The sequence below is a fragment of the Convolutriloba macropyga genome, chromosome 2 (assembly GCF_964194025.1).
Source record: "Convolutriloba macropyga chromosome 2, txConMacr16.3, whole genome shotgun sequence".
In the NCBI taxonomy this organism is placed as follows: domain Eukaryota; kingdom Metazoa; phylum Xenacoelomorpha; order Acoela; family Convolutidae; genus Convolutriloba; species Convolutriloba macropyga.
The window spans coordinates 59,018,057-59,036,819 of record NC_134469.1 but is presented as its reverse complement, the minus strand read 5'-3'; the positions used below and the strand labels follow the sequence as shown (position 1 = coordinate 59,036,819).

Below are 18,763 nucleotides of genomic sequence, written 5' to 3'. Positions count from 1 at the left end.
CAAACTTGCAGAGACACAAGAAGAGAAAACTTTATCTCTTAGAAGGTCGTGACGATAAATATCATCTCCTTGTCCTCCACATGTTAAAGAATGGTCCCTGTATATATCGATGACACCATTTTTACAGTAGGGACAATTTAGGTGAGTACCATATATAGGGATACCCAGCCTATATTTGAGCGAACTTTGGAACTCTTCTGCTTCCAGATGGAGTCCCAGGGCGGAAATAGGAGGCGTGGTTAACCAAGCACCTGCATTAGAATCAAGAAGAGACTGCAGCGGAGTTCTTTCTCGCACAATTGTTGCCTGTGATAGAAGATCATTGAGTGATCAAACTTTTCCTTAATTTTCTTCTAAATTCTATCTACATCTTGCAATCCAACAAGACAATTCACATTAACTTCAATTTCCTGAATGGGTTTCACCCCAACAAGGGCTTTTACTATAAACGAAACGGACTCCACTGAACTGCTAAAAGCAGCTAGATGTTGATCACTTGAGCATCTCAAACCCAATCCACTCAACTTGATGGGCAAGATTGCTTGTTTCCAATTGCTGCACGTAACGTTTCCCTTGATTAATGTTTCCAGGCAATCCCTGTGTACATTGTCAAAATGAATTAAGACTTTAGTAACTGAGTGACTTGGTTTAACTGTGCGTAGAGATTACGTTTTGGGAGTACCAATACAAATTATAATATGCCAGAAGCTGCATGAGGATTGTCAAGTTGGTGTAAGCGGTCCAGCAGAGGCTGTTTTCTCCACACTCTTGGATAAGGTTTTTGCATAATGAGTCTCCGTTTCACTTGGCGCCCCGCGTACTTCAAAACCTTCAGGATCAGCACGCTAAATGTTTTGATCTAAACTGCTCATGGTTTGGGGAGACCACAACATACATGTTGAAGTCCAAGGGTTTGCCTTCACTTGCCAAAATATCTTAGCTATGCATTAGTTTGCTTTCAGTTCCCGCCAAAATGCCGTCTTCAAGATACCAAGAGTTCTATAAAAGCATGGGGAATTCCTGCTTAATATTGTTAATGAGAGGCATGACAGCCAGGGAGAACAAGAGTGACCCCCGAGGATCACCCCTTTAGTGTGTGTTGTTTAGTTCAAGTGGCAGAACGAATTGATGAGCGGAGAGAAGAGAGAGAGAGAGAGAGAGAGAGCGATTTTGATTTTCGGTTCATATCATTTTTTGAGATAGCGAGAAAGTAGTTCTGAAAAAGATTGCGCTAAGCGAGCAAAATTTTTTACACTTCGAAGAGTTTGAGTTGTTTTGAGGTTCTGCCTTTAAAAAGATCTGTTCATACGTTTTCATGATTCAACATGAATAATTTAACATTTTCATTCAAAATATAACATCTCAACTTTTAATTGAAAAAATTTCTTTGGTCGGTTTATGTCACTGTCTTTTTGAAACTGTAGATCTATGAAGTTTTTGCGGCTATTTGCTGGCAATCTGCCAGCTGTGTTTTGTTATTGGCACTCCAATTACATTTGATTGAAATTTGTGTTTATTCGCTGCATTCGTATGCATTTCTTTTGATGTGTTGTCGTTATTGGTTAAATTTGAAGAACCCTGAATTTCGAGATAGTCAATAAAATGTTCAATGATTATTCTGTCAGCAAGCAGACCTTACACAAATAAAAGATCATGTAAAAAGGCATTTCTTTATTTAGTATTCTTACCGACCTTTTCAGCTGATTGTTTAGTTTTTTATTAATAGGTGCTATCGCCTCTTCAGCGGGCCATTATATCGGACGTTATTTTTTGCGCCTCGAAGAGGAATATTAGTTGAGCGTCTTTCTTTATCGATTACTTGGTGGGGTGTTTTAAAAACAGGATGAATCCCCCCTCAATAAAGCTAGAGCTTTCCTCCCTAAGCCGCGCAGCTAGCTTTATGACAAAGCCGACTGCTCACCAGTCGTTTGAGAGGAATTCGCTCGACGTTACTCGGTTATGTTTTTAAATGTTAGCTAGCTACTTTTCTACTTTCAATTGATCATTTTTCAATAATTTTCATTGCATTTTGCGTCTGGTTTGCTGTAATATACAATTGTTTACCGTAAGGTTATCTTTGTCATTTTTATAGATTATAAAGGTTCGCAGAACCAATTGTTACGACCCTTCCTACATGCTGTTTCCAGGTTTTTGTTATTTCGCCCCTTTTTTGTATGGAAACTACCTATCGGAGTGATCTGGAGTTTATTTGATCTAGTTTTTGTTCTGTAGGTTCTATCCCAATTTATTTCAGTCTGCTTTATTTTGTGTAATGCGTTTCAAGTAAATTTTATTCTATTGATCAAAATTATTATTGTAGAAAAACAATTTTGAAACATATACCAACGAAAGGGTGCTTTTTTCCTCCTATTATTCTTTTTAATAGCCGCTTTAAGCTCCTCCCTCGGCTATTATATCGCTACAATTTTTTGCTATCCACAGGATTTGGAATGTATTGGTGCTCTTTCTGTTTTTTGTAATAAGTTTTCATATCTTTTTCAGTAGCTTTTGAAATGGGATAAACAGGAAAATCTTTGCGGGCATTGATTTGCAATAGATGCTCTTAACTGGCTCTATTAGTCTGCAAGGTGCCTTACGTTCGGAGGTTTCTGGGAACTTCCAAATTCAAGGTGAAAAGGTTAGTTTTTTGATGTTTTTGAGCCCTGAATGAACCGATTTTTCGTTGTTTTTGTTAATTTCATTTTGTTAATTTGGTTAGTTTAATGGTCGATCATAGTTTATGTGGCTATTATGCTATGCGAATTTATTTGGTTTCCTTTTGTTGTTCATGCCAATTTTAGCACTAATGTCAAAGCGGGTTTCGCCTATTTTTCTAAATTTTCGGTCATTTTTCCGTTTTCCATTTTGTAGGCCAACGAAAATTTTCTAAGTCTGGAAAATGGGTTAATGAATTGGTTTTATTAACACAGAATTAAAAAATGTTTGAGGATAATAACATTATAAATTTCAATAAATTTTAATTATCAAGTTTTTAACTTGAAAGTTTATTTGAAATTGTTTGTTATTTTTAAAGCTGTTTTAGTTTAAGCGGGCTACGAAACTTTTTTAGAGCTAATTTCTGTTGCAATGAATAGATGTGCGCTTTGCAGAAGCTAGTAAAGTATTTTCTAGGATTTTTAGCGCACTGCTTTTTTTTTTGCTGGGTTTGGATGAGTTTCTGTCCTCTGTTTGGCTGATGCTTATTTTTTCGTTGTTTGTCGTTTGTGTCCGGAAAGATATCTTTGAATTGCCCCTTGTTGTTTTCTTTCGGAGTATTTCTATATTTTTATCGGTTCTTGTTACCTTAACTACCTGAGTATTTACAACTCAATTTCTGGGTTGATAATTTTCAAATTGTATATTTTCTTTTTGGCTTTTGCAGTCCAATTCTTCTGTTAGTCAATGGGGGAGTTTTCCAGTTTTTCACTCAATTCTGAGGACGCATGGTTGATTTTTTAAAATGTTTTTACGGTTAAGGGTTCTTAAAACACTTAGACGTGGAAAGAAATCTTTCATTTTATATTCTCTTTGTTTATTTTTACGCTTATAGGGTCAGTTCATTTTCTTAATATCATGTTGCTGTAAAAGTTGTAATTGTCGGGTCATTAGTTCATTCTATTCTTTCTATAAAAAAATTTATTGTCAGGCCATTAGTTCATTCAATTCTTTGGACTGAAATTCAGATCTTGTCTCGCGATGTTAGTGTACTTTGTCTAATAAAAATGTTTCGCGTTACCCCATTTTTTTGACATTTTGCGTGAAACTTTTTTGACTTCTCTAGGCTAGTTTTATTTTTCGCTCATACTGCTAAAATGTTTTTAATAGCAGCCTCAGCTTCTCAGTCGCTATTATAGCGCTCCTATTTTTTTGTTGTAGAATAAAAGTTTTTCGCTGTACCTTAGTTCACAGCTTGTTCAACATTTTGCGTGAAAACTTTGACTTCTCTAGGCTAGTTTCACTCTTCTCTGATTCTGCTCAAAGTGCTTTTAAACGGCAGTTGTGCAGCAAAGCAATTCAAAATGAACAGATCAGTATTAAAAAAACGAAATCAGAAATAGAAACGGGATAAACCCATAGAGCCCAGTTTTAGATGCCCGTTTGTCGAACTTGGTTCTTATACGTCTAAGTTATTGGTATTGATACTAGCTCCTGTATTGTCTTACTATGATACAGGAGTATGTTCAACTACAAATTGGCATCAAAATACTTCGCGCATTAAGAAACAGAAGTATGCATAACTACTTAATCATTTTCATTTCTCTTCTTTTAATCCCAATCGTGGCTATGGGAATCAACGGCGGCTATTTTCCGGCAATATGTCGGGTATGTTTATACTGTTGCTCATCAAAACGAACGTCGATCTAAAATGAGCGGAGTCCTAAGAAAACAAAATCCAAAATGGAAAAGAGATCAACCAACCCATAAATCTCAATTTGATACCCACCTCTTGAACTTTGTTCTTATGAGTCTTAGTTGACCTCTAATGCGTATAATTGCTCCCGAATGCGAAGCAATTATTGTAAACGCGTGTCTTTTATGCAAATTTTTGCTTGACCGTTTTTTGCTTTCTAGAATAATCTTTTACTTCTCAAGTCTTTTTTTTCACGCACTTCTAGATTTTTGAGTGATTTCAATTGCTCTCACTCCGAAATGAAGTTTGTTGTTCAAACGAACCCAATTATTAGAACTGCGATGACAAGTCCCTGGTATTCGAGTGGTTAATGCCTCTGTTGAGTTCACAGAACTGGACTCAGGAGGTCGGGGTTCAAATCCGACTTTCGTGTGTTTTTGGAACCCATAAAGAAAAATTTATTAGGCTACAGCCCCTGAATTAAATTGCCCTGCCTGTCATTCCAGAGCAATTTTTCCGACGTTAGTTGGTGTATGTTCTGGCATTGATACTAGCCCCTGCGTCTTCGCATTAAAAAACAGAAGTATGCATAACTACGAAATCCAATCAAAATAGTGCAATTTCAAAAAGGCTACGTACAAGAATCAAATTTTATCATTGTTTTCTTTTCCTACAATTCCAATCCGTGATATTGGAATAAATGGTGGCTATTTTCCGGCAATGTGCGGGTCTATTTTTATTTGTAAGCGTTGAGCGAAAAGATAATCTCAATTGATCGAGTTTTTGGTACTACGAGAAGTATACGACATCTAATTATGCAATAAAAACAAGAGAATTTTTTCCAGAATATGCCAAATACTTTTAATATACTTCCTTCAAAACAATTTTATTTTAGCTTAAGTTTTCGAAAATTATTTTTCAAAACAAACGGTTTAGTATTACTTGAATTGATGTAAAACAAATAAATTTTTTTAAGTGACAATTTTAATTAAATCAGTCAAACATTTTAAATAAAATTTAGAATTAGGGATGTCAATTCAACGACGCGATTGTTCCGATGCTCCTCCCCTGAGATACAAATGTGACTTTTAAATACAGCGTTTCTTCTTTTTATCCAATTTTTGCAACTATAGAGGAAAAAAGAAAATTCCAAATTAAACAATTGATGGTTTTGTGAGTTTTCTCTGAAGGAATTATGATTTCAAAAAAAAGTAAAAACAAAAACATTGAAATCAAAATGCTACAATTTTTGTATACTTTCGTTTTTTCCAGATTTAGTTGTATGGAAAATCGGCAGAAAACGATTTCACATCAATCACTCAATTATTTTGAACCTTATATTATAATAGATAAACAATAATCTGAAAAAAAAGTTTTTTAGACTGTATTTCTTAAGTTCTACTTAGATGTTCTATTTTTAATAGCATCTCTTGAGCATAAAATTTTTGCTGAATAAGGCTATCATTTAAACGTATTTTTTACGAGTAGGAAGGTGACAAAAAGTTACCTAAATTTTTTTATTGCCTTTGAAAATTTTTGCATTTGCTAATTTGTGATTAATCGATTCGATTCGGACTGTCTTGCATTCATATTTTGTAGGCTATTGATTGAAGGTTTCAAGTTATTTGAACTGTCACTCTAAATTTCTCAACGAAAATTGTCAAAATTGAATGATAGAGTTTTAACCAGCTGTTCCCGAAAAAGATTATGGCAGCAAATTACAATTATTTGGGGAAAAACATTTCTTTTGTCAGCTTCATTTGCTTGCACAACAAATAAAATTCAAACAGCTGATAATCAGTACACATCTTAAGGATCGAATGATCGAAATCGGATAACATGAAATATTTTTGAGTTTTTGTAGCTGTTTCAATACCAACTTACGAAACGAAGACTGCTTGCATCTATAATAGAAACTTCGCTTCTATGTCAGGTTCTTCTCAGTTCTTTTTTTCAAAAAAAAATGTTTCTAGATATCAGCAATTCTATATGTTTGAGGTCTGGAAATATTCATGACTGCATATAATTTACAAAGTGTAAAAAATTTTCTTGATATCGAAGTTTTCAAACATAAAGTTGCGTTACTTCCTGTTGAACTTGTGGTTCCGACAAGCGTTTGTTTAATAGTAAAGTGAAATGACCCTTCAGGTAATTTCGAAGTTTATTTCTTACAATTCTACCGAGACATTCTGTGAAACACTTTACCTCTTACTACCCACCTTATGCTGAGTTTAATTCCTAAGTCCAATTATGAACTCTGATTTAATTTCAGAGACGTTCCACAAGAACCCGCAGTTCTTTGTTCGTCTGGACGAGGCCGATGATGATGACAAAGACGAGGGTTGTACTCTTATTGTGGCTCTCTACCAGAAGGACACCCGAGTAGGCAGAAGTTTGGGCAAGAAACCGCTCACCATCGGATTTGCTATCTATGAGGTATTGGGCCCATGGTAATCTTTTGAAATTGAATCTTTTGTCATCTATATTTGGGAAGGATCAAAGTTAGCAAGAATAGCGTTAAGAGATAAATTGAATCGTACAGTTTTTACTGGTTTAGATTCGGGGAAACCTTCGATCTGATAAACTCATGTCTACCATCCTAAAGGTTGATTTTATTTGCTGCTTCAGATCTCTGAAGAATACAAGCAGAAGACTGGTTATGTACCTGGCACCGATCTAGAGAAGAAGTTTTTCCTCACGAGGAAAATGACAGAGAAGAGTCCTTCGTACATCAACAGCAGGGAAGTAGTCGGCAGGTACAAGCTAAAGCCGGGTGATTACGTCATCGTGCCCTCGACCTTCCAGCCCAATGAACAGGGCAACTTCATGCTGCGAATCTACACTGAGAAGAAAATTGAATCCCAGTTAGTCTTTCACTTTCATTTACATTGCCTTTTTATTGGTAATTATTGGACGCATATTTTTATTAGTAACTGTAGTTACATATTACTGTTAAAAGTAACGGCGTTTCTTTCACTACCCGTTTTTGTCACACGTTTTGACTTAAGACAGCTAGATAGGTTTAAATTTAAGTTTGAGCGATAAATCGATCGCGCGAACTTTGCTTTACATTCAAGTGTATACGCTCTTGTATTGAAAAATTGTAATCATTACTTTATTTCAGAGCCCTTGATCAGCAGACGGACTACAACCCAACTGTCAAGGTAATCTACTTTGCATCTTTATCTAGTTCATGATTGCGTTTTCTGCACAATTTTTCGATGCCCTGATTTTGTAGTACTCAATATTTTTGCTTCATTTTGATTGAGTCACAGGTGGTGACTGCAATTGGCTTTCGCTGGCTGTGAAATGTAAGATTGATATTGTGATCGATGTAACCGATGTTCAATGCAGTTATTTTTCAGTCAAAGGTAAAGTAATCTCAACTTGTGACCCCCTACTCGAAGCTTCCCTTTAGTGAAATGTTTCTTGAACATTTCAGTAGAATATGTGTCTGTTTATGATTAATTTTTCAGACGGTATCAGTAATAGTCAAGCAAAGATAACAGCACGGTGATAGTGAGACAGCTTCTAGAGAGATATACTATGCTTGCATGTAGATTTGCGGTAATATTATGTTGCTGTTCCAACCCTCCATGTTACTTTAAGTATTCGGAACTTTATACCAACCGAGCTCTTCGGACACATTTTGACGCTTATGCTTACGAAAATATAATCTTATTAAAGGTAACATTTATCAAAATTGAGCGGCCTATGTTTTAAGGAAACTAATAAAAGTTGTATCATTTAAGAGCTCTGAGGAAACTAGACCCAAAAAATATGGGCGTCTATCATGTGTCCTATTGTATAATTTAACTCTATTTTGTAGTGTTTTAAGTGTAAAAACATAAAATACTGAAAACTGAGTTCTGTAAAAATGCTCGAAGTTTGGAAAACAAAAAACACTTTTATGGTCGTCTTAACTCTTGCGGATCTCAAACTCTGAATTATATACTTTTTCAAGTGTTTTTATTTAACCACGCGTGTTTTGCAAGTTCAGCTTTATGATGGAAATAATTTTCTACTTCAATTGAATTAACCCACATGCAGTGATGGGATGGTAGTTTTTGAGCTGTTTTGAGCACAGTTTTGCAGGGAAGTTAGTCCAAACACTCCTACAACTGGCATATTCCACTGACTTCCTATCTTCTTAATTAAAGATTTGGTATCTGCCCTACCCAAGTATATTTCACTGAAATGGGAAAATTTATCTGTTCACCCTACACTCGCACTTGGAGCCGGATGCTATAGTTTCCTTTTTCTCGTTAATTTTTCGTTAATTTCAGCAATTCTTTGTGTGGAAGTGACCGTGTTTAGAAGATCGTGACTCCTTTTGAACTGCTTGCGGCTTGAAGGGCGCATATTTGTTGCAACAAATGTAGGGCGCATATTTGTTGCTTGGAGGGCGCAATATAGGTTGGAATTGCAGCATTCAAAAATATTAAACCGCACGATTTTCAGAAGTCAGCGTTTGGGTTTTATTTGGATGAACTTTTTATAGCCTTCTAAAGTTTTGCATAGCATACTTGGCAGCTGAATTTGTTCGTACTTTTTACAATAAACCTGTGCTCCGTTTAGAGATTTTGTTGTTGAAACTACCGAAATCCTATTTCGCATGAAATTTTGTCTCTGAGAGGTAAGGAGTACATTGAGGAAGGGAGTAGATTTAGATCGAATGAAAGAGATTTGAGCAACTGAAGAGAAGAATTTTGGGAAATCAATCTACTATGCTTGGAAAATTGCTATCTACTATGCTTGGAAATTGAGTTTTCTGTTCGTAAACTTTAAATAAAAATTTAACTGACTTGAGATCTGGATCTTTTTATCATGCTGGCTAGACAAAAATAGTGCCACCTATTGCAGATGTGTTCTTTAATTAATAGCCGCCGATGGCTACTCGAAAGAAAACATTTTTGAATTCAAATCAAAGTTCAATTGGAGTAATCAGTTTCAGGTTGAAGTGGTGATTTTAGAGCGAAAAAGTCGCCGCTCATTAGCTGTTATTTAGGCGCTCTCCTTTTTATAGCAGCTGGTAAGCTGTAAGCTGAGCGGAGCTATATTGCGGTATTGGTGGTTTTTTACGACTCGAAGAGAAGTAATGGTGAAGCGTCTTTTTATTGAGAATCTTTTTGAGTGTTTTTAAAACAGATGTAGAAGTCAATGCCGCATGTGAAAACTAAGTGTTTAGTTCAAGTGGCTGAAGGAATTGAAGAACAGAGATAAGAGAGAGCGAATTTCGGTTCATATCGTTTTTTGAGAGAGCGAGGAAAGTAGATGTGAAAAAGATTGCTCTGAGCGAGCAAAGTTTTTTGATCTTGTGCGACTTTTTCAAAGCAGCTTTTTATGTTTAATTCTAATTTTTTCAGTCAAAAGTGTTTCGCAATTATCCAAACTAGTAATAGTGTGCTTGGAATCAATTTGAGCAGCTGAAGCAAATATTACACTGCTAATAATAGCCACAAAGCGATACTGGGGCTATTTTTGGCCGTCTTTTTTAGTAGCCGCGTCAGCAATTCCCGGCGGCTATTATTGCGCTATTTTTTTTATCGTCTTAACAAGCTTTATAGTTTGTTCCTGATTGTTTTTTACCGCTTTTCGAGCTGCTCCAATTACTTTTTCAACTTATCTCTCTGTTTCTCTCGATATTATACGGCATGCGAGTCGATTTCGCATACTTTTCACCGGTCTGCCGGCTATTTTTTACAATCCAAAGTATTTGAATTTTTCGGTGAGCTTTCTTTTCACTCGAATTGTATTGGCGCGCTGTCAAATTGAAGTACTGATTTTAGTCACGCTGGAATAGTAAGAAAAGAGAAAGAGAAAAGTGAGTAGTTTTATGTCGCGACATTTCAAAATACTTTTAAAATGAAGTAGTAAGTGTTCAAACGGATTTTTGGTTTTTGAGACCAATTTTTTCAAATGCCTCATTTTTACTTCGGTTTCTCTTCATGATCTATGGGCATTCTTTCAAAACGTATGTGTGTTCTAATGATGCGTAGTTGCAGTTGTTTAGTCTCTTAAAAAGCTATTAAGCTATATGTCTTCACAAAATAAGTTGACTTTTTGGATTCTGTTTGTTTTTACAGTATTTTTTGTTTTTGTCTAAGCAATGATGTCACAATTGCTTCTTTGAACGCATTTTTAAATAATCTGCCGATATGAAAAGAAATTGAATTTAACGATCACTCTCTAATTTAACATTCCCTCTCTAGTTAGGCATAATTGAGTCAACGAAAGGATGTCAGTTAATTGTTTTTTATACTTTGACACATTTTTTTTTAAGTTTTTGAGCTTTCGTTTCCTGCATTTGTGGCTACTTTCGTTACGTGGTCACACAAATTTTTTGATTGAATTTCGTATATGGTTTTTGTTGATATTTTAATGTATATTTTAATGACTTTTTTGTTGGCCCAACATTTCTTCAATGACATCGTAAAAACAGGTTTTTGACAAAAATTTTTGTTGTCCTTTTAATTTGTCTCATTGGTTTTCTACAAAGTAAACGTTTGCTGTCTAAACTCCCATTGCGTAAAGGACGTTGGAAGTTGATGTTGTTGTAAATAATAACTTTGATCGGCCTATTTTTCTGAAAGGGATATTTCGGAAATTAAATTAATTATGTTATAGATTTTTGTAGTCTGTACACCTTCGTGGAGGACCTATGTTTTTTTCAATACGGTAGCTGTTCGTTCAAGGAGTTTGATAGTGTTATTTGAAGTTGTCTCAATTCTTTAAATTATAATTCAGGACTGGTCCTGCCATGTTTTTTTTTAGATCTTCACTTTTTCACGTCAGTGAGAAGAGCTGATTTTAGCAGAGCACTCTGGAACAGTAAAGGGAGCGAGTAGGCCTAAAGTATAATTATAGCTGCGAAGCTGTAAGCTGAATGAAGCTATATTGCGGTGCTCTTGGTTTTTTTTGTTTCGTCGTCTGACGCTCTTTTTTCGTTTTACATTTGTTCACGCAGCAAAGCTGAAAAAGTCAAATTTTCTGAATGACTTCTTCCTCTCACTAATGGCATTTGCGCGCGTGACGTCATTTCTCACTCGCTTTAGCAAAAGTTTTTAGGTTATTTGCGTGATTAGATTTTGATCATACGTGACTTACCTCACTCAATAAAATGACTTTTGCACTTTAAAACTTAAGTTTAATTTGAATTTGTTTAAGGTCAACTGAAGTCATTTGTGCAGTTAAGGTCCCTAATAAGAGGCTTCTGAGGAATGAATTTTAATAAGCTTTATTAATTTATCGCTGAATGTTTTTTACCTAGTTTTTTTGAGCGGCGTTTTTTTTCAATCTAGATCTGTATCTGTTTCTATCTCTATTATATGGCACGCAGGTCTATTCTTTCGCAGCTATTCTGGCAATCTGCCGGCTATGTTTTTCTTTTGCAAACTACCTGTAAATTGGGGTGAGAAAATGATGTTTAAGAAAATTTTGGCCTTTTAAATGCAATTGTATATTTTCCTCTTTTTTATTTTTTCTGTTGTCTTATTAATAGCCGCCTCATCTTCTCAGCCGGCTATTATAGCGCTCCTATTTTTTTTTACTTCGTCGAATAAAAAAATTTTTCGCTTTACCTCATTTTGCCGCTTTTTCAACATTTTGCGTGATATCTTTTTGACTTCTCTAGACTAGTTTCTCTCTTCTCTCATTCTGCTAAAAGTGATTTTGAACATCAGTTGCTCAGCAAAGCAATTCAAAATGAACAGAGTCAGTATAAAAATTGAAGTCGGAAATAGAAACGGGATAAACCCGTAAAGCCCAATTTTTGATGCCCGCTATTTGAACGTCGTTCCAATAAGTCTTAGTTACCATCTCTTACGCTTATTGGTATTGATAGTAGCCCCTGTAGCCTCTCTCTAAGAAACAGAAGTATGTTCAACTACGAAATGCCATCAAAATAAATCGGACTTAAAAAATGTTTTTGTACAAAAGTCTTTTTTTTCAATAACTTTTATTCTTTCAATCCCATTCATGCTTATTGGAATCAACGGCGGCTATTTTCCGGCAATCTGCCGGGTATGTTTACTTATTGTCGTTCATGGCAGGTCACATTGGTTTGCTAAAGAGGTCTAAATGAGCCTGTTTATTGGTTGATTTCTTTGCCAGGAGTTTTCTTGTTCTTGACATTATTTGTTTGCAAAAGCGGTTGTTAATAGGTTTATCGTTTCAGTTCAAAGCTGTTGATGTCTATGACTTCGACAACAATTGTTTTCAAGAAATTATCGAAATTAGCGAATTTGTCATTCATTGTTTGTCTGGTCTTTTAATCTTATCAATCCCAGGTCTAATCGTTTGCTTATGATGCTCAAATTACCTGGGGTAATCGTTTTTGTTCTTGGCTTTCGCTTTCTGTGACTTATACGCTGTTCGTTTTCCAAAAAAAAATTCGTTTTTTGCTATTATGTATTGCACATTGATGTCTGAGAACTTATTGTCCTTAATGAGAAAACTAATGGATTGTTAATGAGGATTTAGTCACTGAAAGTTATTGTTTCAGTCTGTAGCTGTTTTTTTCCGTGAAGTTTATGATACCTGTTTTTAAAAAGTATCAGCGAGGTTTTGCCAAAATTGTTTTTTTGCTTATAAGGAATAAGGGCGCCTAATTGATTGCTTGATTTCCTAACAGCCCCTTTTGGTTATTCTTTTTTCGAAGCGTATTGTGAATTTTTGCTAAAATCTTTTATAGTGGTTCTTTAAACAGTAAATCTTGGTAAAGGAAATTTTCTAATTTTTTATGGACTTTTCTGTTCATTTTTACGCCCATAGTGTCATGGGCATTGTTGTCTGTCTTAGTTTGATATTGCTGTTAATTTGTTATTTGTGAGCTCATTTGTTATTTCAATTTGGATTTTAATTCAGGATCTGTCCCGCTTTGGTTCTTTCAATTCGCTGTACCTTTTGATCACGGTTTTCGTTTTACGTAAGTCACGATTTTCATAATTAACTCGTGAATTATCTCACTGACTGTTTCAACTGAACGGAGTTTAAAGTTCTTCAATCAACCAATTAGTAGGCAATGTGGTGAATACGGTCAATTTCAAAAGAGCAAAATGAAGAGGAACGGGATAAACCGATAAAGCCCGGTCATTAAGTCATGGTATATAGTTTATCGAAGTTCATTAGGGTTATTGCTAGCTGATATTACTATAAAGTTTATTAGCTTAGAAGCTGAATTTAGTATATTTTTTTCTAATCTAACTGAAACTTAAACCAATTGGTATTGACATGATTAGAAGTGGTTTTCTTCGAAAAAGTGAGAAATTTAGAGATTCTTTCTTTTTAATAGCCGCCCTCATCTTCTCAGCCAGCTATTATAGCGCTCCTATTTTTTTTACTTCGTCGAACTTTTTTTCGCTCTACCCATTTTGCCGCTTTTTCGACATTTTGCGTGAAATCTTTTTGACTTCTCTGGGCTAGTTTCACTCTTCTCTCATTCTGGTCAAAGTCCTTTTAAACAGCAGCTGCTCAGCAAAGCAATTCAAAATGAATAGAGTCATTATAAAAAATCAAAGTAAGAAATAGAAACGGATAAACCCATAAAGCCCATTTTTAGATGCCCGGTACTTGGACTCTGTTTTAGTTACTATCTATAATGCTTATTGGTATTGATACTAGACCATGTAGCCTCTCACTGAGAGACAGGAGTATGTAGTATGTTCAATTACGAAATGACATCAAAATAAATCGCACTTAAAAATGTTTTTATACAAAAACCAAGTTTTGTTGATATTTTCTTTTCTTTCAATCCCAATAGAGTTATGGGAATCAACGGCGGCCATTTTCCGGCAATCTGCCGGGTATGTTCTGTATTTTTGGGTTTTTTATAGAGCTTCGATTTTTCAGATAGTTTTAATCTATGAGTTTTAAGTTTGATGATAATAACTAATGAAAATTGTACAAAATCTGCAATGTGGAACGTAATCTACATTATCTTTAAAAATTGCCTCATATTTTTTTCCTCAGCTTGTCTTGAAAGCCTTTTTTCAGTGTAATCGTTTTTCTAAAGTTTTCATTGAGTAGTTTCTGTTTTTAAGTCTTTAAACACGACAATTATTGCAAAAAATTTTCAGATTTCGGATTTTGATCTTATTATGTTTGTTTCTTTTAGGGAATAATGACGCTTAATAAAAATGGATTGTCGAAATATTCGGAATTGAATTGATCAGACAAAACGATTTTAAAAGCAGTTTTCATGTTAGTTTTAATTGTGATTTCAATACTTAAGCATTAGAACGTTTTGTATCTCACTGGATAGTGAAATTTGATAATTTGCGAAAGTTTTTGTTGAGCTTTTTTATCTAAAATATTTTGTCATTGAATATTTTTGTTGAGCAAAACCATAAATTAAACATACGAAATTTCTATTGAATATTATCGGTTCACCAAATGGAAAGATCAGTAACAGTCCTCTTCTTGCAGACTTCAAGCTGATGGAATAACTTTTGTACATTTTTCAGTCTTCTAATTTTGAAGCAGCTGGGTTGGGACAGTGACTACTGTAAACAGCATATGCGGGTTCTCCTTGTTGAAATATATGTTCCGTCGAATCAGGATTTATGTCCAACGTCCTCTTCACAAAATGTCGGCTTAGTTAAAGTAGGGAATATGTCTATCAGAACTTGATTTGAGCTCCATAATTATTCGATCTTCATGTTTTATCTGAATGAACAAAGTATTCACATTTCAATTGGGTCAGAGGGAACATGTTTGCCTGCATTATTATATGAAGAAACGGAGATTTGGGGATCCAACTTTTGTGTTTTATTTAGTCAATTATGCATGGGTGAAAAAAACTGAAAGCTTTATAAAAATGTTTAGTTTTTGTTGCAACGTCTCAGCATGATGGTTTTGTGAATTTATAAACAGACGGTGAAATCAGAAAATTTTGTGGTACTAGGGTTGACGAGTGACATTGAGTTTATACTAAACATAGTCAGCGCTTGGTTTGCATTAAATCAGTAGGTTGTGACGGCATTCGAATTTTGCTGTCTGCATCATTTGAATTTTGAATTACTTAACGTGGTTAATTAGTTAGATACATGTGTTGGATCATTGACAATAGTTCCCTCTCATCGATAAGCTTGAATTTCCCGAGCTTTGATTCCTCGGAGATATATTTAGCTGATAATTTTGACCGATCCAAGAATGAGCAGGCGTTGGTCATGTGAAGGAGGTCCATTTCCTTTGGTGAACTCCCTAACTTGGAAGGCCTTCATTCACTTTCCGGTATGAGGGATTAAAGTACGTTTCTGCGTACCATAAAGGCTGAAAAGTTATCAAGCGAGTGTCCGCTCTTTCTGCCTACTTATTGGCATTGGAAGCTGACGTCGGTTCATTAAATTTACTCTGCAATTTTACTTTAACATCAATTGGTAAACAAGCCCTAATTGACCTTTAATAGATCACTTTGGTTTCAAATCATTCAGTATTTACCCAAGTTAAAGTTTGATATTTAATTTGTGTTTTCTGTTTTTGATGTCATTTTGCATAGACGTGTACAATTTGCAACGTATATCAGGGCACTAGAGCAAATTTAACTTCTTGATTCTAGTGAACCAAATTGTTGAAAGCAAATAGTAAAGCTTCTAAGTTCAGCAAAATTACTTCAGGAAAGCATTGCAGCATAATTACTTCTCTCAATTCATTCCTGTACGAAATGGTGTATTTAAATAGCTGTGACTATGAATACGTACTTCATCAAACGTTTCTTTGAATGACATAATTTCAAGGATTTGTTTCTCTTTACTTTTATACGCGTTAATGCTCTTTACTTTTTTACGCGTGATGTGGCCTTGATTAACTGTGGAATAATAGAAAGTTATTTTCAAGTTGAATAGTTTTTTTTACTTTTTAAAACTGGGTGACTGTACGGAACTGAGCGTACTTGGAGTAAATGGTTATGAGAAATGCCAGGTGTCCAGTTGGAAGAAATTTACGCCGAAATTATCAACCGATATACCACTGAAAAAGGTTTGGTAAAGCAGAGGACTATTGATGGCTATGATATCCGCAGAAAAAACTTTTACGGACGAGCGCTGTTGCGGACAAAAACTATTGACGAATCTATGGTTCCTTCCTTGAAGGTTGGTAGACTGACCTTACAATTATTTGACTTATCGGTAAACACCTGGAACATATGTCAGGGTTCGTAATTTGCGGTTTTTTATTCCAACAGTTTTCAGATAATAAATGTAATATTCATTAGATGGCAGGTTTAAAGTTGAAATGAGAATGAGAATAGGATCGATAATTGAAATGACCAATAAGCTTGTTTGAAGCATCAAATGACGGAGGAAAGTTAGAATTAAAATCAAGTTTCTAATGACTTTGAACCCCTATTCAAAGTTTCTAGTTGTGATGTGGTGATGCACACGGGCTCTGGTATTCAATTGATGCAGTTGGTATCTCAATGAAAAGTTCAAGGAAGTAAAGCCTAAAAAGACAAAATCGCCTCGTTAAACGCAAAATTTAATCACTATGAAACAAAATTAATTTATAATTAGATAAAAAGACGCGCAAGTGGTTGCTGAACGTTATTAGTGGCACATATTCATTTTTGTTAACTTTCATTCGTAATTCCCAAGGTCACTTCAGTTGCTTTGTAAAACTTGTCAGCGATTAATTCCAATTTGAACATCATATTCTTTTGTGGAACAACCAGTCAATGTAGCAAAGCTGTCATGTGGAGCTTTTCGCTCAAAAGTATTTCAAGGTTCGTGCAAGTGGTGTAGCCAAAACAGTCTGCCATGAATTGGCGAGGGTGAGAAGCGATTAAGTGCTTTAGAAAGAAGTTTGATGCAATGATTATAGTCATGTGTAATTTTTTAATGCAAAATTTTGCTTGACTGATCTGTTCTATAATCTATTTCGGGGCTTAAGAATTTTTTGACATGGAACAAAAATTTAGAATTTAGGTTTTGTGGAAATTATATGGGAACATCTATTAACACGCTTATAAGGGGCACTTCATAATCCACTTGACAATCTAAATTAGAATAGAAATTACATTCCAGGTTTGGCATTTTTCAAACTTTTGTGTTGTTTTAACCTCTCCCTCCCTTTCAGTCGTGCTTTGCCCCAAAATAAAATTTAAAATAACGTGGTGGTTTTTTTAGTCTAAATTTTATGATTTTTGGTCAATATGAAAATTGCTGGATGGACTTGAAACTGAATAAGTTAAAAGGCCCTAAAGTTTGAGACTTGGAAATTGTGTTCACGTGACTACTTAAAGTGGATTGTGAAACACCTATTTCAAGTATTTTAATTGGTGTTCGTAATATCCCACGCCCCTTTATTTTTGCTCACTTGGGCAATTTGACTTTTCGAGCGACCTTTTCACGCTTTTCCTCTTACACATCACGTGGTCTAATAGCTCTTATTCACAAATTTGAGCAACTAGACTCAATCGGCCACAGTTTACGAACAAATTTGGAAACAAAGTGAAGAGTGCTGCGAAATTGGTCATTTTTAATAGTTGAGCACGGCTATGATTGGTCTTCTTGGTTTTTACGACTCAAAGAGGAGTAATGGTAATCGCCGGTTTTTAAATTCAATTAAGTGTCTCTGAAACGATATAAACGTCAATGCCAAACATGAAAACAAACATTTAGGAGAAAACTTGACACAAAGTCGAAAGAGAAAATTAGAGTGCTTTTTGTTTATGCTTTTACTCTGAGATGGGGCGCCGGCCGTTCGATCCCCGTTTGACGTTTGCTTAAACGTGCGGTGCTGGTGCAGATGATGAAGAAGCGGCAAATTGAGAACAAAATTACTTTCATTTGGATTCATCAATTAGATATTAGAACCGCGAATGCTTCTACGTGTAATTGCCTCGTAATGATAGTTTTTGCCTCTGTGATAGATTCCCTCTGAGTAAGTTAGCTGAGGATTGATTAAACATGCTAATCGTAGTTTATGCTTTTAGGTAGCAATTGAATTGAGACTAAAATGGAATTTAAATCCTAAATTTTTCAGTTTGGAATCCGCTCTCTGGGAAGAAAAATTTGATGGGGTTAGTTTTTTTTGATAAACTACAACTCCAATAGCGCACGGAGAAATGGTCAAATTTGAGGCTTATCTCTGAATGAAATCTTTTGGTTGAGCTCCTATTTACTGTTCCAGTTTTATCCTGTTTTCCAGTCTCGATTAATCAATGGTCCTCAATTTACTTACTAATCGGCCCTATATTTAGGAAAGCAAGAGGTTGTTAAGCACTGTTCAGTGCGCCTCTACAAGAACCCTTTAGTTGATGCGTTAACTGAGATGTGAATTATGGGGTTACGGTACATTTTATGCAGATTTAGTTGCTTTATACTTGCAAATTAACTGATTTGTGCCGGCTGAGATTTAACTAATTTAGGTTTTTGAATGTCTGGTGAAAGCAAGTTTCATTCACCGATTCAGTTA

The 18,763-nt window shown here is 35.1% G+C and overlaps 1 protein-coding gene across 1 annotated transcript in view; it reads left to right on the top strand.

The window, feature by feature from the left end:
• LOC142334555 (calpain-B-like) overlaps positions 1 to 18,763 on the top strand; it is a 199,209-nt gene that overhangs the window by 162,612 nt on the left and 17,834 nt on the right. Inside the window, exons 10-12 of the mRNA XM_075382678.1 lie at positions 6,624 to 6,787; positions 6,980 to 7,215; positions 7,476 to 7,515. Coding sequence (XP_075238793.1) covers positions 6,624 to 6,787; positions 6,980 to 7,215; positions 7,476 to 7,515 — 440 coding nt within the window. The remainder of the gene's footprint in view (positions 1 to 6,623; positions 6,788 to 6,979; positions 7,216 to 7,475; positions 7,516 to 18,763) is intronic.